The 26,285-nt window shown below is 44.4% G+C and overlaps 1 protein-coding gene across 1 annotated transcript; it reads left to right on the plus strand.

Moving 5' to 3' along the window:
* Positions 1-4,151: 4,151 nt before the first annotated feature.
* On the plus strand, positions 4,152-18,535 carry GM2A (ganglioside GM2 activator). Its single transcript, XM_053567433.1, has 4 exons — positions 4,152-4,336; positions 9,735-9,887; positions 16,316-16,498; positions 16,861-18,535. The coding sequence occupies exons 1-4, from the start codon at positions 4,247-4,249 to the stop codon at positions 17,014-17,016; spliced, it is 582 nt and encodes a 193-aa protein (XP_053423408.1). The 5' UTR covers positions 4,152-4,246; the 3' UTR covers positions 17,017-18,535.
* Positions 18,536-26,285: the final 7,750 nt, after the last annotated feature.

The raw sequence follows: 26,285 nt of genomic DNA on the forward strand, positions 1-26,285 counted from the left end.
ACCTTTTAATATTATACCTTAGCAACTATGTAAAATTTTCTAAGAAATACCATCTAGACAAACAAATCACCTTTGAGGCTTGCATCACCTGTGATCTCTACATGTCACCCACGTGCCTACTTCATACATACTTGAGTTGGTTAGTACTCTTTACAGTCAGGGCACATATACATACAAACCATCACCACCACCACCACCAGCAGCAGCCTTAGGATACATGCTTGGTCCCCAATTACATTCACCCCACCATACACAAGCATAGCTGGTAGGTCATCCTGGGGTATATTATTCCAAAGCCCAGACCCAATTACTACTCCAGGAAGCCCATTGCCATTAATAGTAAAGTGGTAAAAATTTCCAATTTTCTAAACCATCACTTCTAAAACCCAGGTTCTTTAAGGACAGTAGCCTTGTCTTAGTAATTGCTACGTTGATGTATGTGTGCACCTATTTATGCATGCCAGATGCTTTATATCACTGTGTGTCAACCTTGGCCACACATTTGAATCACTTGGCATTTTTTTTTTTTTAAAGTACTAGTAGTTAAGTCATCTCCAGAGATTTAAATGTCTAGAGTGTGGCCCACAGGTTGGGATTTTTAAAAACTCCCAAAATGACTGTAGGGTGCAGCCCTTCTTTCCCCATGTTTCTCATCCCCCCCAACCCCCCATAGATGGTCAAAGTCCATCTCCTCAGAGAGTTCTTGTCAGATTCAAAAGGACAGCCCACCCCTCCTTGTATTACCTTAATCTGATTTTCTGTTTTCTGGTGTTATTACTTGATCATATCATCTTGCTTGTTTCTTCACTTGCTGATTGCTCTTTGGTCATTATGCTAGTTTTAGTGGGGCTGGGCATGTACCTGTGGAGGTACATGTTCAATTTTATCTTGTTCAATTATTGACTGTGTACATGAATGGGTGAATAGCTTATCACCGACAGGTAGTTTCATAATTGTTGTCATCATCATCACCCTAAATCCTTATTTTGCCAATGTGGAAACTGAGGCCAGAGAATTTAAAAGCCCTGTCCAGGCTCTGTCAGTAATAGGTGGCAGGGCCAGGGTATAAGTGGGGTCTACCTGACTTGGAGCAAGCACCCAGAACAAGCTACTTTTCCTTGCCTGCTTCCATCTTGGTTGTGGCCTTGGTTTCCAGTTATAGTATCTGTGACTTTCCAGAATTTCCTCCAAAGCCCTTCATATGAAGATGCCAAGTACCCCAGTCAAGGAATATGCCAACTCACTGAGGGGTAATCCAAGTGCCTGGGAGAGTTAACCTTTTACTACCCAAGGTCATCACCTCATGTAATGATGGAAAGTCTCTGAGGCTGAGAAAATGGAATATTTAGGAGGTGGGAGGAAGTGGGTAATAGGGTTAGGGAGATTTGACTGTTACAAACATGGAGAAGAATGATGCTGGAAGGGTCCTGCAGCCCCCTTTTGGTTTCTCAGTGAGGCTCCAAAGCATATATGTGTTGTGTCAAAAATAAACTCTTAAGGCTCCTCCCGGTGTCTGACTGACTGGACCTCCTCTTGGCCAAGTGGATACCCTAAAACTAAACTGCTAGCTATGAGAAAGGAAGTCAGATATACTTCATCATTCCTTCTGCCTTCTTGGAGATATCCTTTATAGCTCATTAACAGGCCTACAGCTATGCAGGTCCTCAATTTATACAATGAGTAGTTTGCCTGTGATTAAGAGACCCTTATCCTACCTCAAGCATTCTTTTTTGCTGACTCCTGGTCTATTAGACAAAGCCTAGCTCCTTCAGCCAATTGTCAAGTAAAGAATCTTTAAACCCATCTATAAATTTTAAGTTCCCCACTTTGAGATGGCCTACCTTTTTTGCCCAAACCAATGTGTGCCTTCCACTCCCTGTCCCCCTGAAATGTACAAAAAAACAAACTATAATCTCACCACAGCAAGTCCACTCACACAATGTTTCTTGGGCATGGCTTCAGGCAATGGTCCTCAAATTTGGCTCAGAATAAACATATTTAAATTATTTTACAGAGTGTGGCTTCTTTTCCATTGACAGTTGGCACTAGGTCTCCCAACTCTAACCAATACAGTCGCCAAGGAACACATACCTCTAGACATCTCTTATACAACCCACTGGTCAACACCGGGAGAAAGGAGTTTTAGTTTCACTTTGGTGATGTGGTATGTGGCAACCTCTCTTCCTTGCTGGACCTCAAATTAAGTGCAATGAAAGAGAGGGAAGAGTTTATCAGAATGGGAGGTTTTTTTTTTTTTTTTTTTTTTTTGAGACAGATTCTCACTCTGTGCCCTGGATACAGATGGTGGTATCATTGTAGCTCACAGCAACCTCAGATTCCTGGGTTCAAGCAATGCTCTTACCTGGGCTTCTGGAATAGCTGGGACTACAGGCCTGCCCTCCATGCCCAGATAATTTTTCTATTTTTAGTAGAGACGGGTCTCCCCCTTGCTCAGGCAATCCTCCTGCCTTCTCCTAAAGTGCTGGGATTACAGGCATAAGCAGCATGCCCTGCCACAGTTTGGTTAATAGTAATGTAAAGAATCAACATCATGTTCTTGCTTTTCATGAAAATACCATGCTATTTTAATATTAACAATGGGGGAAAATGGAAGGGAGTTTTGTACTATTTTTGCAACTTTTCTGTAAACCTAAAATTAATTCCAGAATAAAACCTTGATGTAAAAAGAGATGACTACCAGAGTTTTACATTCTACTGATGGATTCATTTATTCAACATTGATTGTCTATTATGGATCAGGCACTGGGCATATATTTGTGACTAAAGGTCATGATCCCATGCCTTGTGGATTTTATAATGCAGTGGTAATTTGGTAGCAATATTACTTTTTTTTTTTTTTGAGACAGAGTCTCATTTTGTCACTCTTGGTAGCTCACAGTAATCTCAAACTCTTGGGCTTAAGCTATTCTCTTGCCTCAGCCTCCAAGTAGCTGGGACTACAGGCGCCTGCCACAACGCCCAGCTATTTTTTGGTTGTAGTTGTCATTGTTGGTTAGCAGGTCCCGGCCGGCTTCTAACCTGCCAGCCGCGGTGTGTGGCCAACGTGGTAACCACTGTGCCAGAGCGGAGGAGCCATGCTTTTTTTTTTTTTAAAGTATCGCCAAAATGTGGAAACAGCCTAAATGCCCACCAACCCAGGAATGGATTAACAAGCTGTGGTATATGTATACCATGGAATACTATTCAGCCATTAAAAAAAATGGAGACTTTACATCCTTCGTATTAACCTGGATGGACGTGGAAGATATTATTCTTAGTAAAGCATCACAAGAATGGAGAAGCATGAATCCTATGTACTCAATTTTGATATGAGGACAATTAATGACAATTATGGTTATGGGGGGGGAACAGAAAGAGGGAAGGAGGGAGGTGGGTGGGGCCTTGGTGTGTGTCACACTTTATGGGGGCAAGACATGATCGCAAGAGGGACTTTACCTAACAATTGCAATCAGTGTAACCTGGCTTATTGTACCCTCAATGAATCCCCAACAATAAAAAAAAAAAAAGAAAAAAAAAATAAAGTAACCCTCAATCAGCGTAGTAACCTAGCAAAATCTTGGCTGAGGAGTATATAAGCAGAATCCTTCCTCTATCACTTCCTAGCTTTGTAACCTCAGCAGAGCTAACTTCAGTGGTTTCCTCAGTGCTGAAATAGGGCAAAAATGGATTTAAGTCCTTAACATACTTTCAAGCACTAAATCTTAATTGTAATCGTTATAATTATTAAAAAGACACAGTGAATCGTAACATGGATTCAGAGAAGCATAACATGGGCAAGGAGAGTAACATTTTGGTCAAGAAGGACTTGGGTATGAAAACACCCAGGCTGCGGATTCCTAAGGGTCCTTCCGGGGGTGACGGTCACAGCACGAGTTCTGAAACCACAGCTCCGCCCCGCCCCTCGCGCTCAACTCCGACCGTCCCCTGCACTCAGCCCCGCCCCGCAGAAGCCACGCCCCCTTTCTCCTCCGGCGACGCCTACTCCCCATTCAAAGAATGGCCTAGCCACCCAAGGTAGGGAGAGAGCGTCCACTGAGAAGAGTGAGGGGGCGGAGCCGGTAGAGATCCCTCCTACTCCTGGCCCGGAAATATCTGTCCGGAGCTGGGCGGGGCGAACCTGCCAGTGGCTGGACTTAGATTTGCATAATCAATACAGGAAGGAATTTAAAGGTGCCATCGCTGCCACAGACCTTGCAGTTAATTCTGTGCTGGTCCACCCGTCGCAATGCAACATCAGTTACAGGCTCCGTTGTTGATCGCCCTCGGCTTGCTTCTCGCCGGCCCTGCGGCTCCTGCGCGCATCCACTTGAAACAGGTGAGTGCCCCCCTTTTTAAGAGGTTGCTTGCAGCCTCTTGGCCTGGATGGGCATGTGCAGGTCAGGGTAGAAAATAAGGGTGTCTGCTGTGTTCTCGAGAGTTGCTTGTCTGCAGTACAGCCTCCCAAAGTCATTAACTATGGGACTTTGATCTGTACGATGCGGGTCGGCTCTAAGGACTTGTTCTGCACCTGGCTGTTTCTGGAGATGTTAATCTCTCTCCAAACACCTGAACCAAACTGCGCAGAACCGTAAAACTAAGCCACTTCACCGGGCTGAGATTCAGTCCCGTTCTCTGCTTCTTCCCTGCCCCCCCTCCCCCCCACTTCTCTCTTGCAACCCTAGATATTCCCGCTGTGAGGCCTGGAGCCTTATCTCTTCCCCTACTCTAATGCTCTGAGCTCTTCCTGAGGGATGGGTGGGTTGAGAATCCCTGCAGGCCAGAGGTCCAGACTGGTCCATCTGGTAACAAATAATTGTTTTTTGCGACCCTGCTGCCCTTGATTGTGAGCCACTGAGAGACCAGTTCCTGCACCCTCCAAACTTCCCCTTCCCTTCTCACCAGAGCCTGCAGCAAAATCCTGGGAAGGGAAGTTCTGTCATTCCAGACCTGAAAAAGCCCAGTTCCTGGCTTATTTCAACATAATGTTTTTTCATATTCGACCATGCTGTTGCAAATGACACGATCCCCACCTTATAGGCTGAATAGTATCCCATTGTGTATATATACCACATTTTCTCTATCCTTTCAATTTGCTGTATAATTTTTTTAATCCATCAAGTGTCTGTTGATGGCCACTTAGGTTGTTCCTATATCTTGGCTATTATAAGTGATGCTGCAGTGAATATGGGACTGCAGATATCCCTTCAAAATATTGATTTTAGTTCTTTTGGATATACACCTAGAAGTAAGATTACTGGTTCATAGGGTATTTCTATTTTCATGATCTCACTTATACATGAACTTTAACAAAGTCGAAGTTAGAGAAGTAGAGTAGAAGAGTGTTTACCAGAGCCTAGGAGGTTGTGGAGGGAGAGAGTGTGGAGGTACTGATCAAAGGATACAAAGTTTCAGATAGGGGGAATAGGTTTTGATATTTATTGCACACAGGGTGACCATAGTCAATAAACGTGTATTACATACTGAAATTTCTCAACTTACAATGGGGTTGCCCCCTGATAAACCCATTGAAAGTTGATAATGCCAACAAGTAAAAAATACATTTAATATAGCTAACCTACCAAATAACATAGTTTAGCCTACCCTATTTTAAACATTCTCAGAACACTTACTTACATTATCCTACAGTTGGACAAAATCACCTAACATAAAGCCTGTTTCATAATAAAGTGTTGGATGTTTCAAGCAATTTATTGAATACTGTACTGAAAGTGAAAAACTAAGTATGGGTATTTCTCCTGAATGCGTATCACTTTGACACTATTATGAAGTGGAAAAATCATTGGTGAAACCACGCTAAGCTGGAAACTGTATTTTAAAATAACTAAAAGAATAAATTTCACATCGTACCCATAAATGTATACAACTATTATGATTTATCAATTTTATAAAAGCCCAATTCCCTTGCCTCTTGGCTGCATAGCTCTGGCAGCAAAGAAATAGATCCACCCCCGATTCCCTCCCTCCCACCACCTTGGAAATGTTTGTCAGAAAGCAAGAAATAGTGTGGGGTAGGGGAAAGTGGCTAGGACTGAGAGCAGGAGGCCTGACTTCTGATCCCTTCCCTGTCCCAGTCTGTGGACTCCCTGAGCCTTGGTCTCATCATCTCTGAGATGGGTGTAATGATACAAACCTGTGTCTTGAAGGGAAGAAGGGAAATGCTCTCATGGATGGAAAAGCTCTAAAATCTCAAATAAAGCCACGTAAACCTGTGGGCTTGGCTTCACCCTGTTTCAGCGGTGGGAAGTCTGTTTTGCTTATTGAATGAAGGAGCAAGAAACTTTTGGCCTCATTTGCCTGGAAGATTTGTATCTCATCCCTGAGTGTAGGTTGAGAATGTTTCTCTTGGCTCCAGGGTTGGCCACTGTGAGGTGGAGTCTGGCTAGCGGATTCTAGCTTGGCTATGTCCTCATTTTCCTATATGCCTTGGCTGTGGATGCCACACCAGGCTAGAAGGTCTTAGATTGGTAGTTTTGGAGAGGGCTCGAGACTTCATTGATGTCACCCCAAATCACAGGGCACCTACATGTCCTCTGGGCTCATGTGATTCAGAGCCCTGACCCTGAGACCAGGGGCCAGATGAAGGTGAGAATTTGAACATCAGGAAACATGAATTTCAGTTCCTCTTCTAGAATTAGCTGGTCTCGTGACTCTGGGCTGTGATGAGCATTAGATAACAGGGGAGGATGGGCATATGGAAGGTGCTTAGACTCTGTATAAGGGTGTTGTGTATTGAACAATGTTCTTTCATCAAATACTTTTCATTTTGGAATGATTTTAGATCTACAGAAAAGTTGCAGAGGTGGTATTGGGTTCCCATACTCCTCCCACAGCCTCCCCTGTTAGCATCTTATATTTCCATTGTTCATTTGTCAAAGCTAAGAAACCAACATTGGTACATTGCTATTAACTAAGCTCTCTAGGATCCACACTTTATTTGGATTTCACCAGTTTTCTTTTTAATGCCCTCTTTCTGCGTCAGGATCCAAGCTTGGGTACCACATTGCCGTTGTTATCATGGCAACATGCCATTATTGCTTTGTTGTCCCCATTCTTCTCTGGCCTATGGCAGTTTCTCAGTCTTCCCTTGTTTGTTATGAGCTTGATGGTCTTGAAGAGTTGTGTCCTGTGTTTTCTGTATACAAACTTCTTACCCTCACAATAGCTCTTGAGAATATATAATTTGGCCCATTTAAAGGTAAGGAAATTGAACCTGCCCCAAGGAAATTGTCTTCCCCCAGTGCCTTCACCTCCTGCAGGGCACTTGAGATGCTTCCCCAAGTCAGTCCTTAGAATGAATTAGTCTGCCTCAGAATCTGGAAAAGCACCCCCAGGGCTAGTCCAACCTTCTGCTCTATCTCCTGACTCTTAATTCCAGGCCTTCTTTCATTTGACTGTGGCCTCCTGACTGGTTTCTCCCCTTCCAGCCTTGTTCCTCTCCAGCCTCTTCACAGCTGTGCATCAGAGCATGGTGCTGCCCCTCTGCAGTGTTCCATCGCACCTAGAGTGAGGTCAGCCTGCTGGTTATAGCCTGTGAGGTTCTGCACTTAATGATCCTGCCACCCCTCCCACCTCATCCACTACATGTAGCGGATGGCTTTCTTGCAGGAGTGTCTAGAGCAGCTATGCTTCTTTCTTTCTACCTCAAGGGCTTTGCCTGGGTTTCCCTGCCTTGAACACTCTTTGTCTCTGTACTTACACAGCTGACTCCTCATCCTGTGAGAGTCCAGCTTAAGTATCACTTCCACCACCCTTTTTATGTTGTTCTCTCAGCATTATCTCCTGCTCATTTCCTTCACGGTGCTTGCAAATCATAATGAATGATACTTATTACAAAGCTCCTCAAGGCAGGGCAGGAACCATGTCTAATTGTTTACCACTATTGACCCAGTGCTTAGCTCTGAGCCTATAATGGTTGCTCCATAAATATTTGTGGAACGAATGCTGAAGGAAACATTTAGTGGCACCCTTTCCTGCCTTTCTTAGTCATGGCACCACCTTTCATTCCATGGAATAGAAACCCATTCCAAGAAGCTCATGTAAAGGGGAGCTTTACAGATATGCGAGGCATCTCTTGGGACTAATTGCAGGAAGCTGAGGTGCAGCACGGTCGCTCACGCCTATAATCCTAGCACTCTGGGAGACTGAGGCAGGTAGATTACCTGAGCTCATGAGTTCAAGACCAGTACAAGCCACAGTGACATCTTGTTTCTAAAAATAGCTGGGCGTTGGGCTGGGCACCTGTAGTCTCAGCTACTTGGGAGGCTGAGACAAGATAATTGCCTGAGCCCAAGAGTTTTGAGGTTGTTGTGAGTGACCTATGATGCCATGGTACTCTACTGAGGGCAACTCTGTCTCAAAACAAACAAACAAACAAACAAAAAAAAAAAGACGTTAAAATTGAGGCTCCAAAGGGTAACTGACCTGTAGAATCAAACAGTAAATATGTCTAAGCTATGATTTCTACCATGTCTGTTTAGTATGTTTCACTCCAAAGCCAAGCCCTTCACTGCTGCCCCTACTGCTTCTTTAGATAGGGCAACTGCATCTGTTCCCTTTCCCCTAGTCCCATAGAGCACTTAGCCCTTTTCCCTCCTCAACTTCAGCTTGGTCATTGATCCAAGATCTGGGTGGTCCCCCCGCTCCCCAAACTTATGACCCAGGGACAGCACAGAGCCCCACGTCCTCAGCCTCTTAGGCCTTAATTCCAAAATCTGGTAGAGAGAGTCTGTCAGTCTAGCTGGGGTTGGCTCTTCCTTTTGATCTAGTCAGTGCTGGGAGTATTGAAGATGGGGTCAGCCTAGGTGGGTGGGACTGGCCAGTTTTCTTTCTGAAACAGGGTGTGGACAGTGGGAGTGCCACAGTCTCCTGTAGGTGGCCTGCAGGGATCTGGAAAAATTGTGAGAGGGTGGGCAGAGAGCCTCCTTAGTGTAGGAAGTATTTAAGATCATGAGACAAGCAGACCCGGCCCTGTGGGAGTAGGGAGCGGGTGGTCACATGAAGTTGGACAAGGTGGTGGTGGAATCAAGAGACTTCTTGGGAATGTGGAGGAAGAGCAGAAGTGGCTCAGCAGAAGGGTAGAGGTGACTCAGGAGGGGGACACGGCATGAGGAATGGGATGGGAATAAGAAAGCACTGGTTAGGGCTGGGGAAGTCTGTGTACTGGGGATTATTCATCAACAAATGGCCCACTGGGGATGTTTTCATGTGTCCCTATTCCCTTCTGGGTTAATTGCCTGTCTTGAGGGTGGAGATTTGGATGCTGTTTTATTTCCCACTGTGCTTTGTGTTTCCCCTTGTTCCTGGCGTTGGACTGGGCATGGATTATGAGGGATCCCAAGGCTGGCTGGAGGGGAGTGGGCAGCAGGAAAGTGGGAGGTCAGGGAAGGTACCCCCCAAAGTCGGATAAGGTTGGTCTCCTGTTCTGAAGTTTCAGGTCTCACATATTGTGCCTTAAGAGTTTTTAGCACACTTTTGGGGAAATTATATCTTTTGAATCTTTTAGTTTAGTCCTGCCTCTAAAATGGGTAAAACAAGTGTCATCCAAGGTTCACAGGTGTGGACTTACAGATGGGCTCGCAGAGGTAGGTGCCTTATCGCCCAGGGTTACACCACCAGGGATCTGTTCCGCGGGCTCTTCTGACACATGATAGTCGTTTTGGTCTACCTATCTTTTCTCCTCTTTCCTTGCTGCCTACTTGTGCCTGGCCATCCAGCTTGGTAGCTTCTCCTGGGATAATTGTGATGAAGGGAAGGACCCCGCAGTGATCAAAAGCCTGACTCTGGAGCCTGACCCCATCATCATTCCTGGGAATGTGACCGTCAGTGCTGAGGGCAAGACCAGTGTGCTCCTCAGTTCTCCTCAGAAGGTAAGTCCGGGAGGGGAGGGGGGGTGCCCTGGGCTGCTGGTAGGGTCAACTGAGGGGCAAGTGCTTGGGGAACTGTGAAGAATTTTAGAATCCTGGAGTCTCACAGCAGTACAGGCCGCATAGATTCAGAGACTCTCACTCAGGTTCATAGAATCTCTAGTGTCAGCGCCAACAACTTCCTGATGAGGACAGGGATGACTGAAACTTCACCCTGGTAAAAGCACTCATCCTTCTCTGGAAGGAATGGCTGTCTGCTCACCCTTGTCTGACAGCTCTGTTGGGCATTTTAATTTTGTCGATATTGAGGTTGTCAATTACAAAATAGGCATCAATTAGCCAGTAATGTATAGTTACTTCAGAAAACATAATTGGTTAAAAAAAATAAACAGAATAAATCACCTGAAATCTTGCTACCTAGTGATAACAGATAAGGACTTTTAACATTTTATAGGATATACTTTGCAACTTGCCCCTATACAATCACATACAAACCACACAAATTTACTTTTAATGGATATATCTGAAAATAAGCAGTACTTGTAAATATCCTCCTGTAATCTAACTCCTCCAGAGTCTTTTTTTGTTGAGACAGAGTCTCACTTTGTCACTCTTGGTAGAGTGCCATGCGTCACAGCTCACAGCAATCTCAAACTCTTGGGCTCAAGCAATTCTCTTTCCTCAGCCTCTTGAGTAGCTGGGACTACAGGCGCCTGCCACAATGCCCGGCTATTTTTAGAGACAGGGTCTCGCTCTTGCTCAGGCTGATCTTGAACTCTTGAGCTCAAGCAATCCACCCAGCTGGGCCTCCCAGAGGGCTAGGATTACAGGTGAGCCACCATGCTCGCCTCCTCCAGAGTCTTTGTTAGTTATTTAAATATCCTATTAATTTTTTATGTTTGTAAATATGTACACATTTATACTAATGAATGAGATTTTATGATATGTGCCACTAAGCTTGCTTTTTTTTAGTATCATATTATGTACTTCATAATTCTTTCCAATGATTAGGCTTACCTATTTTTTAACTTAATCATTTTAATGGTAGAAATACTCTGTTATGATCTTTCATAATTTTTATATCTATTGTTGGAAATTTGGCTTGTTTTGAGGTTAGTTTTTTTTTTAATGTGTTTGCTATTATAAAGATCTTTGTGGGGATTTTCCTTATAGTGTATCTTTTAGTAATTTTTTGATTTTCTAGATACAGACTTCTTAGGTTTTTTGATACACATTGCCAAAGTGCCTCCTAATGTTTGAACCAATTTATTCCTTTACCAGCAACATCAGATTTGCCTATTTCCACACATTTATTAACACCGAGCATTTTCTAAAAATCTTTACCAGTCTTTTTATGCCATTCCTAGTGAGTTTGAATGTCTATTCATAAGTTAATTTGCCTTTTGCATTTACTTTGAGAATAACTGGTTTGTTTCTGTCCCTTGTCTAATTTAGGGGTGGATGTTTTCATATTTTCTTACAGAACAGTAAAGGCAACACCATTTATTGTAGCCCTTTACTCTCTAGCTTAAATTGCTACCTTTATGTGATGTTCTTCTGTGCCTTCTAGTCCTTTCCTGAGCTATTCTGGCACCAGTTTCATCTTAATTATTTGAAACTTCCTGATTTGGAATCTGTGTCCTTATAACTACCCTTAGACCTAGCTTAATTACAGCCCCTACCTTACACGTTTCCCTTGAGTAATACCCGAGTTGAGTTAATATATAATACAGAAAGTGATTTGCATAAGACCCAGGACAAGCAAAGTACATGTTTGCTTTTGTTGATATTTCATCAATATTTGTTTTGGCCAGCAGCCCCTTTGACCCAGATACAAGTCCTGGACGTGTAGCAGCCCTCAGCTCCCCCTGTACTTGCTCTTGAGTCTTCTCCTGGCTGGGTCACTGCATTTTCTTTACTGTTCCTCAGATGGAAGCATCCTTATGTATGGACACTGGATTATCACTTTGCCAGTGTCAAAATACCGTTTGCATGTCCCATCTGCTGAATCATGGTGTCTGGGCAGGCCTGCCACCATGCTTGCTCTCCTGGCCCCTCCTGTCATTGCCACACAACCACTAGTGGCATTTCCAAGAACCTGAAGGCTGTGAAGCTGACTTGGAAGCAAGAATCTGATGAGCCTCCTCATCTGTCTTCAGCCTGCCTTTTCCTACTTCTTCAGAGGCTATGGAGATGGATTTTATACCCATCATAAGTTTGGGCCTAATTAAGTTCTTTTGTCTTTACTCTCACTTTTGCTTAGTAAGAATTGGCCTCAGAACCCCTTGGCTCCTTCCCTTTCCCCTCACATTTCTCTTACATGTATATTTTTGGGTCAGTTTTTTTTTCTTTTCAGGATATGTACACATGAACTATTAATATTAGATGAAAGCCTCTCTGGCCGTTCAATAAAGAGAAAAGATGGTCGGTACACAAAGTTCAGGGAAGGGTGCCAGTCGCCCAGGCCATGTAGCTAGTTGCTGGCACCGGTCAGGCTGCTGTGCTGATCTCGCCATTCCTGTTACTGAGTTTTCTGGCCAGGAGGTAGACTTAGTATGGTGTGTTTGCAGGGGAGTTGAGGGCAGTGCGGCTGCAGGTTCATTTCCAGAACTTTCCCCCTCCCAGCAGGTCTCTTTAGGAGAGCTATCCAGACCTAAGCACTGTTTGAGCTTGGAGAACACTGTGGTCCATGGGGCTTCAGCTGAATCACAGAGTGGAGTGACCAGCCCAGCCCATGCAGCCTGTTAGCAACAGGGTCAGAAAGCAATGCAGATCCTCTCTTCTCTGACCTAGCTGTAGTGGAATTTCTATAATCAACTTCTCCTCTGAGGCTGGGCACAATGGCTCACATCTATAATCCTAGCACTCTGGGAGGTTGGGGTGGGAGGATCCCTTGAGCTCAAGAGTTCGAGACCAGCCTGAGCAAGAGCAAGACCCTGTCTCTACTAAAAATAGAAAAATTAGTTGCACATCATGGTCGGTACCTATAGTCCCAACTACTTGGGAGGCTGAAGCAGGAGGATCACTGGAACCCAGGAGTGTGAGGTTACCATGAGCTACAATGATGCCACTGCACTCTATTTGAGGTGACAGAGTAAGACTCTGTCTCAAAAAACAAAACAAAACAAAACAAAACACCTCATCTTGGACGTAGGTGGATTTAACCCCAGCTGTAGTTTTTTTGTTTTTTTGAGACAGAGTCTCAAAAATTCAGAGTCTCTTAAATTCAGTATCCTTCCTGTGTCAGAGCCCTGGGTAGAGTGCTGTCGCGTCATAGCTCACAGCAACCTCCAACTCTTGGGCTTAAACAATTCTTTTGCCTCCGCCTCCCAAGTAGCTGGGATTACAGGTATCTGCCACAATGTCCAGCTATTTTTTTTGTTGTAGTTGTTATTGTTTGGCGGGCCCAGGCTGGATTTGAACCCGCCAGCTCTGGGGTATATGCCACTCACCTTAGCCACTTGAGCTATAGGTGCCGAGCCCCAGCTGTAGTTTTTGATTGTTGGATGCCCTGGATTCCATGAGCCATGGGTGAGATTAGGGCCTGTACCGGAACTCCCTCTCCTGATTTGCTGCATGGGAGTTGGCACAGTTGTTAACTCCCCCAGCCCTGCTGTCCCTCAAGTTCTAGCTGGGGAACCCTGGTTTTTCTGTTCTTTAGAATTATAAATTGTTATTGTTTGGAGCATAAATTATTATTATTATGGCTTTCAGACCTAATGACCTGGCTTATTATTACCGCTTTCAGACCCAATGCCTTTCACCTGGCAAAGTCATGTTCTTGTTATGCCCCCTGCTTGGGGCTTGTGTCAGAGAGATAAGTGCCCCTCCCCAGTCTGATCAACAGCTGCCTGTCCAGTCACTTGCTGTCAGTGAGTCTTCATCTAGATCCTTTGTGTGAGTAGTCAAATGTAGGGACCAAAAGGAGAAGTTTTTTTTTTTTTTCCATACTGCAAGAAACTTATGTTAAAATAGGATGTTAAAACCTCATTGTCAAGATGGAGAAACAGGCTGGGCTGAAGGTAGTAAGTTATCTCACTTGGTTGTTCAATCAATTTCAGATCTAACTCCTTGTTCTATTCCTTCCCCTTCCTTACTACTGCACTTGACTAGTCTTTTTTGTTGTTGTTTTGAGACAGAGTCTCACTTTGTCGCTCTTGGTAGAGTGCCATGGCATCTTAGCTCACGGCAACCTCAAACTCTCGGGTTCAAAGTATCCTCTTGCCTCAGCCTCCCAAGTAGTTGGGAGCACAGGCACCTGCCACAACACCTTGCTCTTGCTCAGGCTGGTTTTGAACTAGTGAGCTCAGCCATCCATCCACCTTGGCCTCCCAAGTGCTGGTATTACAGGCATGTGCCACCAGGCCTGGCACACTTGACTGGTCTTTAAAAAAAGGGGGGAAACAGAGTCTCTGAAAGGGGAAGGGACTTGCCTAAGGGCCCCAGCAGGTGTGTGTGAAATCCAGGATACCTATATGCCAGTGTCTCTGTTTGTCTAATCATTGCACCAAGTCCCATGACATGGAAGAGTGTATTTAGGCTGTGCTATGAATGGCTGGGGAAGTCCTGGAATACTGATGGCACCTTATTACCCAGCCCCCACTTGCTCATCTGAGCCACCCTAGCAAGTGGATTGAGAATCAGAAATGAGTTATAGTTTGTAATCCCCAAATGGTAAGGGTGGTTACTGCCTTAGAACCTTCTATTAACTTAAATTCAATATCCCTCCTGTGTCAAGCCTGGGCTGGGGATAGGAATAGAGGCCAGGGAGGCGCTGCCCGCTCTAGACCATGTGGGGCTGTGAGGCTTCCAGTCTGCTAGGAGGAGCCAGGCAAGACTCAGCCCCTGCTGGCTCTCAGCTGGGTGTTCTTCCTTGTTCAGGGCATAACTGGCACCATGTTTATTGGAGTCTTGTCAAAACAAAGAGAGGGTATTGACTAAGGAAGAAGGTATGGTACAAGTCCGATAGGAGGCAACTTTTGGATTTCAGGCACTTTGTTAAGTACTGCCGAGTTATTGTCTCATTGGATGGGAGCTGTATGAGAGGTAGGTCCTGCCTTCTGAAGATGAGGAAAGGGAGACTCAGAGGAGATAAGTAACTCCCACAAGGGCATAATCCTAGGAAGCGGCAGAACTAGTATTGCAACCCAGCGCCTCTGGCTCTCCCTAGACAGAGGGGAGGTGGGAGCATGTTTGGTAGGAGAAAGGAGAGCTGGGAGATGCTGCATGAGCAGGGGTGAGGATAATGGGTGTAGGAGAGCAATTTGAATTTGTCCATTTGGATACAGGATATGTTGACCTCCGCCTTCTTTCTGTGCTTGGAGGAAGGCAGCCAAATATCCTGATATCTGGGGCAGCTGGAAGGTTAGAACCCCCAGCCTGGGGATCCAGCCTGTGTCCAGCAGGCTCTGGGGAGAATAAGTGCCCATTAAGGATTCAGCTCTTAGAAACAAATCCCCAGGGAAGCTAGCCTGGAGGCCAAGATTCACAGAATGCTAGAACATCAGAGCTGAATCGATCTTACAAATGTGGCTTCCTGCCATAGCACCCCCAAGGAATCAGATAATTGAGAGCTTATTTCTCACTTTGTTTTCCCTTGATACTTTTGGTGGGGCATGTGCATGGTTCTAAAGAGCAACTTCTTTGGCATTAGAGACAACTAATAAATGGTGAATGCTCACCACGTGGCAGGGGCAACCAGGACTGTCCACCTTGACGTCCTGGCCACTTCTCCCAGTTCAGCTCCAACCTCCAGAACAGGAGAATGAAGGCGCGAAGCATGTTCCAGATCTTCTCATCCCGCTTCTCTCTGGGTACAGGGGTCCTTCGGTAGCGTTCCCAACTGAGTCCAGGGAGCCACCACTTCTTGAGGTAGTTCCATCTCTTGTAACCTAGCTGTAATTAAGATTTTATAATAATCAATCTTACTGTAAGTTCCTAGTGTTCTTCCTTCTGTGGCTCTCCAGGGAAAATACGATGCAAGAACAGCCAATACAACAGGTATCATGGCAAGCAGCCCCAGTCAGTTGGTAGTAGCTGTCTGGAGTCCTGTGTAGAAAAGTGTTCTGAGGCCAAGACTGGGCTCAGGGAAAGCCCTGAAACAATGCAGGTAACCAGTTAGCAGTTATATTATAAGCACATTTCAGTGCAAGTGTTATTTCCAATTAATGGTTAGGGATGACCTGTGTGTAGTTCAATGTGTGGGGTAACTGACATTCAGTTAATAGTGTCTGCTTGAGGTACAGGGAAGGATAATACAGTGCTTGGGCCTCTACAACAATGTCGTTCCTGGAACAGATTATTTCTAAGGTCCAAGTCAGTTAAAAAATCTGTGATTAAAATATACTGCTGACCTTTTCAAGAAACAGAGAGGCTGGTATGTTTGCCCTGGAATTTATACTTGTAACCTTTTTCAAACTCTTTTTCACCAGGTGGAATTAACTGTGGAGAAGGAAGTGGCTGGCTTTTGGGTCAAAATCCCGTGCGTGGAAGAGATTGGCAGCTGTGTATATGATGACGTCTGTGACATGCTTAATAATTTAATCCCCCCTGGTGTGCCCTGCCCAGAGCCGTTGCACACCTACGGGCTTCCCTGCCACTGTCCCTTCAAAGAAGTAAGTACTTAGGGAGGGGACAGCATTACTCCTGTGGCTAAAGAGATGGGGTTGAGACAGAAGGGTCTTTGCATTCTTCTCCTATAGATCTGATTATTTCTGGATATACAAGTTGGTATAACCTATCTAGAATCTATAACCTATCTACCTTTGGGGGACTCAGTTTATCCATCTTTGAAATAGGAAACTTGAACTTGAATTTGATCTCCAGGGACCTTTAGCTGTACAGTGCTGTGGCCATCTCTAATCTTATGTGGCTATTAGGAGCAGAGGTAGTTTCTGTCTATAATCCTAGTAGTGATTCCAGGAGATCCCATCAGTAGGTCCTCACTGACCAATGTGGTCCACTGGCTTTCCTATAGGGCACCTACTCACTGCCCAAGAGCGATTTCACTGTGCCGGACCTCGAGCTGCCCAGCTGGCTCACCAGTGGAAACTACCGCATCGAGAGCATCCTGAGCAGTGGCGGGAAGCGCCTGGGCTGCATCAAGATCTCTGCTTCTCTAAAGGGCAAATAATGGGGCACTAGCCCCAGTTGGATGAAAGGGTATGAGGAAGGTGCCTCTTCCTCTCTCTTGTGTTTGCCAAGACCAGATTCTGACTCTGCCCTTCTTCAGCTCCTTTCTGTGATGTGTCTATAACCCTCACTGAAAATCAACTTGTGCCACTTACATTTTAGGTTGGGGCAAGCAGCCCTGATTTAATGGAGGTTGAGTCTTGCATCTCTTGATAGCCCAAGACATCTGCTGGGCTGACCATGTCACTTTCCTCCTCACTCCTGTGGTTTTTCTCTAAAGAGCTTTGTTCATTTCCAAAACAGTTAAGAAATGGGAACCAATACGTTTTGGGACCTCAACTTTAGAATGACCCAGTCTTGGTCTCCTGAAGTACCTTTGTTGCTTTCTCTTTTGTTTTTAGTGATCACTAACTTAAAAGCAGAGTGAGAGTTCTATGTAGTAACATTTTCATTCTATTCCAGTCCCCTTTTACAATGAAGGAGCTAACATAGTTCATCTTAGTTATTCCTGCATTAACTTCTGTAGTTAATTTTGATTTATTTTCTATGTTTTCCCAATTAACACTGGGACACAGTATGTCCTGGAGAGGCAGGTTGTGTGCAGGGAGCCCCTTGGGGGAGATATTTAGGAACGCTCCATGTTTACAAACTCAGGTGTCCGTAGGACCAAGCCAGAGACTTTAATGAATAACAAAGACCACTGGAAACATGTTGCTTCCAGGCTTAAATTCCATTTTTCCTTTTTTGATAAAGATAATGCATACAATGGATGCAATAAATAGTTTTTATACTACACGAAAAGTAACAGCACATATGCATTCATACTAGGCAGCTGAGGCCCAGCCTCCAGTTGGAGTTCTAATTAAGGGTAGCAAAGACTGGAGTAATTTGGAGAGCACACAGCCAGTCTATAAAGACGATCTAGCTGTAACCAGGTAGTGCCATGTGAGAAGGTTGTGGGCACAGGATTGCCAGATAGTCTCAATTTTTTCTCCTAGAGAAGCCAAATACCAAGATTTTTAGACAAAATCTTATAATTTTTAAATATTGGCAAATGTATTTTTTTTTTAATACTGTGGAGGCCAAAGGGGATAAAATGGGCACAGGTAGCCAGTTTACAACTTTGACCTAAGACTGTGCACGCTTTGGTCCTATCACGATGATTCCTCTCGTACCGTTTCTCTCTCCACATGGCCAAATCCAGTGTCTGACCCCAGGAGAAGGCTCTTTGAGGGCTTGGGGAGGTGCAGGTGGATTCTCAGCTGTGAACTGTGGAGATCACAGGCTGCCTGGTCCAACCTCGGAGTCCTGTCTGGGTGAATGGTGCAAGTGCGGAAGAGTTGGCCCCAGCAGAAGCTGCTTGGTGGGGTCCAAAAAAAGAGGATGGACTCAATGTCAGGCTGCCTGGATTTGTCTACCACAGTCATGCCATGACAACTTTCTTAACCAATACACCAGCCTCCCGTTCTGGACTTATTTGAAGCCTGGAATAGCAATAAATCTTTTTAACTTGCTGATAATTTTGTCTTTGTCTTATCTGTGTATTTTGTTTATCACATCTAGGGACTTCAGAAGCTTGTTTGGGGAGGAAAGTTTCTGTTGGGAGGATTTGTTGCAATGGTACAAGTGAGCCGAGGCAATTTTAGGGACTGGTTCTTCTGCTTGTGTCTCATAAGCTACTTGTTTCTGCTTCATTCTGTGTCATCATTATCTGGCTTTTTTTGTTTGCTGTTTTGCTTTCCCATTACATCATGACCTCCACAGCATTTTTTTTTCCTCTGTTGGATCTTTCTGCCTTATTCCCATCATTGTGGTTTTTTTTTTTTCTTACATTTCAATTTTTTTTTCTTTAAAAGGAGCGAGTTGTGTATAGGGGGGTTAAATGCTTTATAGACAAGAAAAAAAAACTGTGCTAGAACCAACTTATTCATCATCATCATCTTCTTCTTCTTCATCTTCCTCCTCCTCTTCACCCTCTCCGTCCTCCTCCTCTTCCTTCTTTTTCTTGCTTTTTTCAGCCTTGACGACTCCCTTTTTCACTGCATCAGGCTTTCCTGTTGCTCAGTCTGCAGTGATATCCTTTTCGTAATTTTCCTTCAGCTTTGCAGCCTTCTTTTCATAAGGCTGCTTGTCCTCCGCAGCAGTGTTATTCCACGTCTCTCCCAGCTTCTTTGCAACATCACCAATGGGTAGGCCAGGATGTTCTCCTTTGATATTTGGGCGATACTCAGAACAGAACAAGAAAAAGGCCAAAGGAGGCCTCTTGGGTGCATTGGGATCCTTGAAATTCTTTTTTGTTCCCCCTCCAGGAGGGATATAGGTTTTCATTTCTCTTTCATAACGGGCCTTGTCCGCCTTTGCCATATCTTCAGGTTTTCCTCTCTCTTTAGCAGACATGGTCTTCCCCCTCTCTGAGCACTTCTTAGAAAACTCTGAGAAGTTGACTGAAGCATCTGGGTGCTGCTTCTTGGGCTCCTCCCGACAAGTTTGCACAAAGAATGCATATGATGACATTTTGCCTCTCAGCTTCTTAGGATCTCCTTTGCCCATGTTTAGTTATTTTTCCTCAGCGAGGCACAGAGTTGCCCAGTGCCTGTCCAGCTCTCACTTGCCCAGGTGCTGTCTCTATGGAGCTCAATGTACTGCAATGGTTGTGAGAACAGAATCTGGACGCAGCCTCCTCACTCTCTCCACTCTGTCCCCATCATTGTTTTTTTTTTTTTGAGACAGAGTCTCACTTATTAATCCTCGAGTGCTATGGCATCACAGCTCACAGCAACCTCCAAATCCTTGGGCTTAGGTGATTGTCTTGCCTCAGCCTCCTGAGTAGCTGGGACTACAGGCGCCCAACACAATGCCTGGCTATTTTTTTATTGCAGTTTGGCCGGGGCCGGGTTTGAACCCACCACCCTCAGTATATGGGGCTGGCACCCTACCCACTGAGCCACAGGCACTGCCCCCCATCATTTTTTAGTTTACATTTTTGAATGGAATCTCAGCACCTCATCTGGTCTTTTTATACCTGCCATACTTTTGGGTTAAAGGTTCCTTGAGATCTTTTGGGTTGGAAGGTGAGAAGTTGAAGGTGGCATCTCAAATCAAGGACAAATAGACTTTTTAATAAATGGTGCTGAGCCAACTGCAAAGACACTTGGAAAAAGTTGAAATCGGATTCATACTGCACATCATATGCAAGAATGAACTCCAAATGGATCCAAGATCCAAATTTAAGAAAATGAAACCCTTCAAATACTAAAAGAAAATAAGAATGAAAAATCCAGAGGCGGGAGGGAGATTGGTGGGATTACACCTGCGGTGCATCTTACAAGGGTATATGTAAAACTTAGTAAATGTGGAATGTAAATGTATTAGCACAATAACTAAGAAAATGCCAGGAAGGCTATGTTAAACAGTGTAATGAAAATGTGCAGTCTATGAAACCAGGTTATGGTGCCCCATGATCACATTAATGTACACAGCTATGATTTAATAAAATAAAGAAAAAAAAAAGAAAAATCCAGAGGCAATAAAAGATTGATAAATTAGACTATATAAGGAGACAAAAATGCTGGGCAAAAAACACTATTAAAGTCAGGGCCTGGCATGGTGGCTTACGCCTATAATTCCAGCACTTGGGAGGCCGAGGTGGGCAGATTGCCTGAGTTAAAGAGTTCAAAACCAGCCTGAGCCAGAGTGCGACCCCATCTCTAAAAAATAGCCAGGCATTGTGGCTGGCACCTATAGTCCCAGCTACTTGGGAGGCTGAGGCAAGAGGATCTCTTGAGGCCAAGAGTTTGAGGTTGCTATGAGCTGTGATGTCACAGCACTCCACTGAGAGCAACAAAGTAAGGCTGTTTAAAAAAAGAACCACTATTAAAGTCAAAAGACAGGTGGAAACATTTGCAGCATGTATCATAGATTTAACATTTTTACTGTCTAAAGAATTAAAAATTTGGCTTGGCACCTGTGGCTCAAGAGGCTAAGGTGCCAGCCACATATACCTGAGCTGGTGGGTTTGAATCCAGCCCAGGCCCACCAAACAACAATGAGGGCTGCAACCGAAAAATAGCCAGGCAATGTGGCAGGGACCTGTAGTCCCAACTACTTGGGAGGCAGAGGTAGGAGAATTGCTTTAGCCCAGGAGTTGGAGGTTGCCGTGAGCTGTGATGCCACTCTACCCAGGGTGACAGTTTGAGGCTCTGTCTCAAAAAAAAAAGAATTAAAGAATTGGGCGGCGCCTGTGGCTCAGTTGGTAAGGCGCCAGCCCCATATACCGAGGGTGGCGGGTTCAAACCCAGCCCCGGCCGAACTGCAACCAAAAAATAGCTGGGCATTGTGGCGGGTGCCTGTAGTCCCAGCTACTCGGGAGGCTGAGGCAAGAGAATCGCTTAAGCCCAGGAGTTGGAGGTTGCTGTGAGCTGTGTGATGCCACGGCACTCTACCGAGGGCCATAAAGTGAGACTCTGTCTCTACAAAAAAAAAAAAAAAAAAGAATTAAAGAATCAGGCCAGGTATAGTGGCTCATATCTGTAATACCAGCACTTTGGGAGGCCAATGCAGGAGGATAGCTTGAGGTTAAGGGTTTGCGACCAGCCTAACAACAGCAAGACCCCATCCCTGCTAAAAGTAGAAAAATTAGCTGGGCATGGTGTTTTGCCCCTGTAGTCCCAGCTACTGGCAAAGCTGAGGCAAGAGGATCACTTGAGCCCAGGAGTGTGAGGTTGCAGTGATTTGTGATGACACTAGTGTGGACAGTGCAGTCTTAAAAAAAAAAAAATTAAGGGACAAAGAACCAAGAACTTGATCAAAAACTTGGGAAAAGACATGAATGCACGCACTCAGGTAAAGATGTAAAAATGGCCCTTAACGTTGAACTATTTAAAAAAAGGAGAATTGAGGGCAGTGCCTATGGCTCAGTGAGTAGGGCCCCAGCCCCATGTACTGAGGGTGGCTGGTTAGAATCCGGCCCCAGCCAAACTGCAACAAAAAAATAGCCAGGCGTTGTGGCAGGCACCTGTACTCCCAGCTACTCAGAAGGCTGAGGCAAGAGGATCGCCTAAACCCAAGAGCTGGAGGTTGCTGTGAGCTGTGACGTCATTGCACTCTACAGAGGGTGACAAAATGAGACTCTGTCTCTAAAACAAACATACAAACAAAAAGAATTGAAATGGAGTTTTCAGAATATTTTGTTCAGTGCAAAAAGTATAATGTGCTACTGTTCATGTTACAAAGAACAGAATATAGGAGGATAAATAAATAAGGAAAGATAGGGCAGAAACTAATGAGATTTGTTCTCTACAGAGGGTGGGGGGATAGAATGGAAAGAAGTGGAAGGACGGCGAGGCACACGGGAGGAAGGGGTGGGGCCTCTGGGGACATGGGTGTGTGTTCTGCACAACTGTGACTCTTAGAACCATAGTAATGATTCTCACACCCTCACGATAACTAAAATCAGCCAGGATATGAGGAGAATTCAAAGTGAAACACGAACAGTAACAAATGAACTAATGGTATTTCAGATGAATAATGTAACCACATCTGAATGGGGTGGAGAATAAAAAGAACAAGCTACAATATTTTGATGAGTTACTAGAAAGGTAAAGGTAGAAGGAACTGTACGCAAATTCTGTAGTCTAGTCAATTTGTTTTTCACAGGGATAGGGTTAGCAACTCAGAAGGTATTCCGTATGTATTCAGACAAAAATATCTCGTAGGTGATTAGATCATGGGAACGTATTGAAAAGACATGGGAACTTGAAGCACTCTCAGTGGCCCAGTATGGGACAATGTGAACAACAACATAAATAATGACAAGAAGGGTTATGATCCATTGAATAACAATACGTAAAAGAATCCTGTACACAATAGAATCTCAATTAACTGTAGAATAATGTAAGGATAAGGCACAAAAGGAAAGTTGAGAGGGCCTGAGTGCAGCCATTTTGACCTAAACAGCCTGAACAAGGAAGTTGCCAACAATTGGTGAGCCTGAACCACCTGAGGATGGACGAAATACTAAGCTTGACACCTTGCAAACTGCAGCTTACTTTTCTGTGACAGCAGCTTGTGATTAACCTTTATGGCCTGATCTCAAGGTAATAATGTTAGTCACATAGGGCTGCTTCCTAACGAGAACATTTAAAGACATCACCATTGCCCAACAAGGGGTCCCCCTTCTACTCAGAAAAGGACCCCTACTCTGTGGAGTAGAATCTGACATGTATCTCTCAGTAAACTATCTGTAGCTAGTTGGCTCACTTTCAAATTCTTTCGAGCACAAAGCCAAGAACTCCCTTGGTGAGTTCAGGAAGCCCTCCTTCCTTCATTGGCACCTTCTGCATCAGAAGGAATGACAGAAATAGAAACACACACACCATTAGGTAAACACCACAGGAATAGTTGTTGCAGACAAGAAACATCTATGGATGCGAAATTAGTAGATACAAGTGTGATGGGAAATGAGATTTTGCACTGAGATCTCCTCACAAGATACTAATTATAAAGGGACAAATAGTCACTTTATAGGGGAGAAACCTGACATCTGCTGCCTGAACCAAGTGGTCAAATTAACATTGGCAATAATAAGGTAAGTTGACATCAGGCACCTCCTGGTTGTGTGCTGAGAAGGGCACAATGTCACTTCTGTGATATTCTTGCCAAAAATGTGCTTTGTCAATGATGTTGTGAGAAAAGATCAGATAAGCCCAAACCGAGATAAGCGCTACAAAATAGCTGACCAGTACTCTTCAAAAGTGTCAAGGCTGTGAACAATAAGGAAAGTCTGGAAGAGAATAATAAGATGACTGCGTTGGGTCCCCTGATTTGGATGCTGGCGTTCACTGATGTTGATTACTTGATTTTGGTCATTGTGTTGTGGTTATGTAAGTTGCTAACATTAGTAAGGGGTAGATGAAGGGGACATAAAAACACTTATTATTTCCACCACCTTTTATAGGTCTAAAGATTTTCAAAATAAAAAGTTGTAAAAATAATATTGCTGACATTTTTATTTTGCGCCCACATAGCTTCAGTACAGGAAGGGAGGAGAACACTTAAACACATCTTATGACTATGATGTGTTACAACACACAGGGTTGTGGGGGGCTGCAGAGTCTGGGTTAGTGGGTGGTAACTGAGATCTGAAAAATGAAGACAAATTAAGCAGGTGAAGGGAAGGGCAAAAGTGTTCCAAATGGAGGGAATCACTTAGGCTGAGGCCCGGGCAGCAATGGGAAGCACGGCGCTTTTGAAAAACTGGACATAAACCAATGTGGGGGGAAGGAAAAGAAGCCACAGAGATGGGGAGGAGACTGGCTCACGCAGAGCTTTTTGGTTTACCTGAATCTCCCTGACTGGCATTTCCTACTTCTAAGTTTGCATCCACCTGAGAATTTTCCCTTGAGAGGGGGCAGAACAATTTCACTTCCAATTGGGATTGATATGTCATGGAGAGGTTCTGTCTTTTTGTTTGGACTTTTTCTTTTTTTTAATTAAATCATAGCTGTGTACATTAATGCGATCATGGGGCACCATACACTGGTTTTATAGACCATTTGACATATTTTCATCACACTGGTTAACATAGCCTTCCTGGCATTTTCTTAGTTATTGTGTTGAGACATTTACATTCTACATTTACTAAGTTTCACGTGTACCCTTGTAAGATGCACCAGAGGTGTAATCCCGCCAATCACCCTCCCTCTGCCCATCCTCTCCCCTTGTTTGGACTTTTGAACTTAGATCAGGGAATTGTGTAAGGTGCTCCTCTGTGGGTTTGAGTCAGGCACAGGACATTGTTTACCAATAACAGATCTTATTGATAGATCCTTACAGAGTTGCTTTGCCTGTCAGTTTAATTCCCAGGGGCACTGTGGCTTATCAACCACTGCTCTTATGTTACTTGTGTCTACTTGGTAGCCAACTCTTAATGTCTTGTATGGGTGACTTCCCCAGCCCCACCCCACCCCATGTGCAGGGCTTATGTTGTTGAGCAATCTCAATTTGTGTTCCTTAGCAATCTCAACTTTCTCATTCCTTTTTCTTTTCAATGGTCTTGAAAATCAGAATTCAGTCTCCTAAACTCCTAAATGATTTCATGTATCATTCTCCTGTACCCCAACCACTGTCCATCTCTACCATGTTGAGATAGACCACATTTACCCAGGACAGAGAGGCAATGGGAAATGATTCTGAAAGTCCCGGGGCTTTTACATTCTTTGAATCCTCCCAAATATCTCTATGCTAGCTCCCAGTATTAGGCTTAGACTAAGGTAGAAAAATACCAGTTAACTCCTAGCAAATTTCTGGGCTGCAAGCCCTCAACAAAATGGAGTAAGTCTGGTTCACTCTCAAGATAGATGGGAAAGCACTCACTGACTTCTTGCTTGACTAACCTCCCCTGAGAAATGGACTGGGAAGTACCAACTGTCCCCAGACTGACCTTTAAGAAATACCAGGTGGAGAAAGTACTGAAACAAAGATGTATGACTAACTAACCCCAGAATTCTGCTTCTGTACAATGCTTGCTAACCTACCTGAATGCACCTGGGCAGGCTGCGTGCCAACCAGGATGCAGACCAAGCCTTAAAAACCCAACCCCTTAAGCCAGGGGTCCTCAAACTGCAGCCCGCGGGCCACATGAGGCGGTGTGATTGTATTTGTTCCCGTTTTGTTTTTTTACTTCAAAATAAGATATGTGCAGTGTGCATAGGAATTTGTTCATAGTTTTGTTTTTTTTTTTTTTAAACTATAGTCCAGCCCTCCAACGGTCTGAGGGATAGTGAATTGGCCCCCTGTTTAAAAAGTTTGAGGACGCCTGCCTTGAATACTTGGGGCTGCTCTCAGAACACTGAGGCAGTTGCTGACTGGCTCTTCAATAAAAGGATTCTTTAAATTTAACTTGTCTGACAGCACAGTCTTTGAGAAACTCCTGGACATAATACCAGCTCACAGTTTTTACCAAAGAAGCACGTGACAGCAGAGAATTCAGCCTACATTGTCACAACTGGAATGACCAATTTAGTTTCTGTCAGTGATCTCAGAGTGCCGACTGCAATCAGAAAGTGTTCTCCATGCCAGTTACATGGTAGCCTGAGTTTCTTATCTGGGAGCTTACCTCCCTTGTCTGATTTTGCATATTGTTCTGTTCTGCATTAGTGTCTGAGTCAGCTATCTACCATCTGTAGATCATTCAATGCTATGAGAATAAAAAATTGTTGCATTTCTGTTTTTCCAGGGGTTCTTTGGTAACCCAAGGTCTAGGCACATCAT

Source organism: Nycticebus coucang, chromosome 17 (genome assembly GCF_027406575.1).
Source record: "Nycticebus coucang isolate mNycCou1 chromosome 17, mNycCou1.pri, whole genome shotgun sequence".
Classification (NCBI taxonomy): Eukaryota; Metazoa; Chordata; class Mammalia; order Primates; family Lorisidae; genus Nycticebus; species Nycticebus coucang.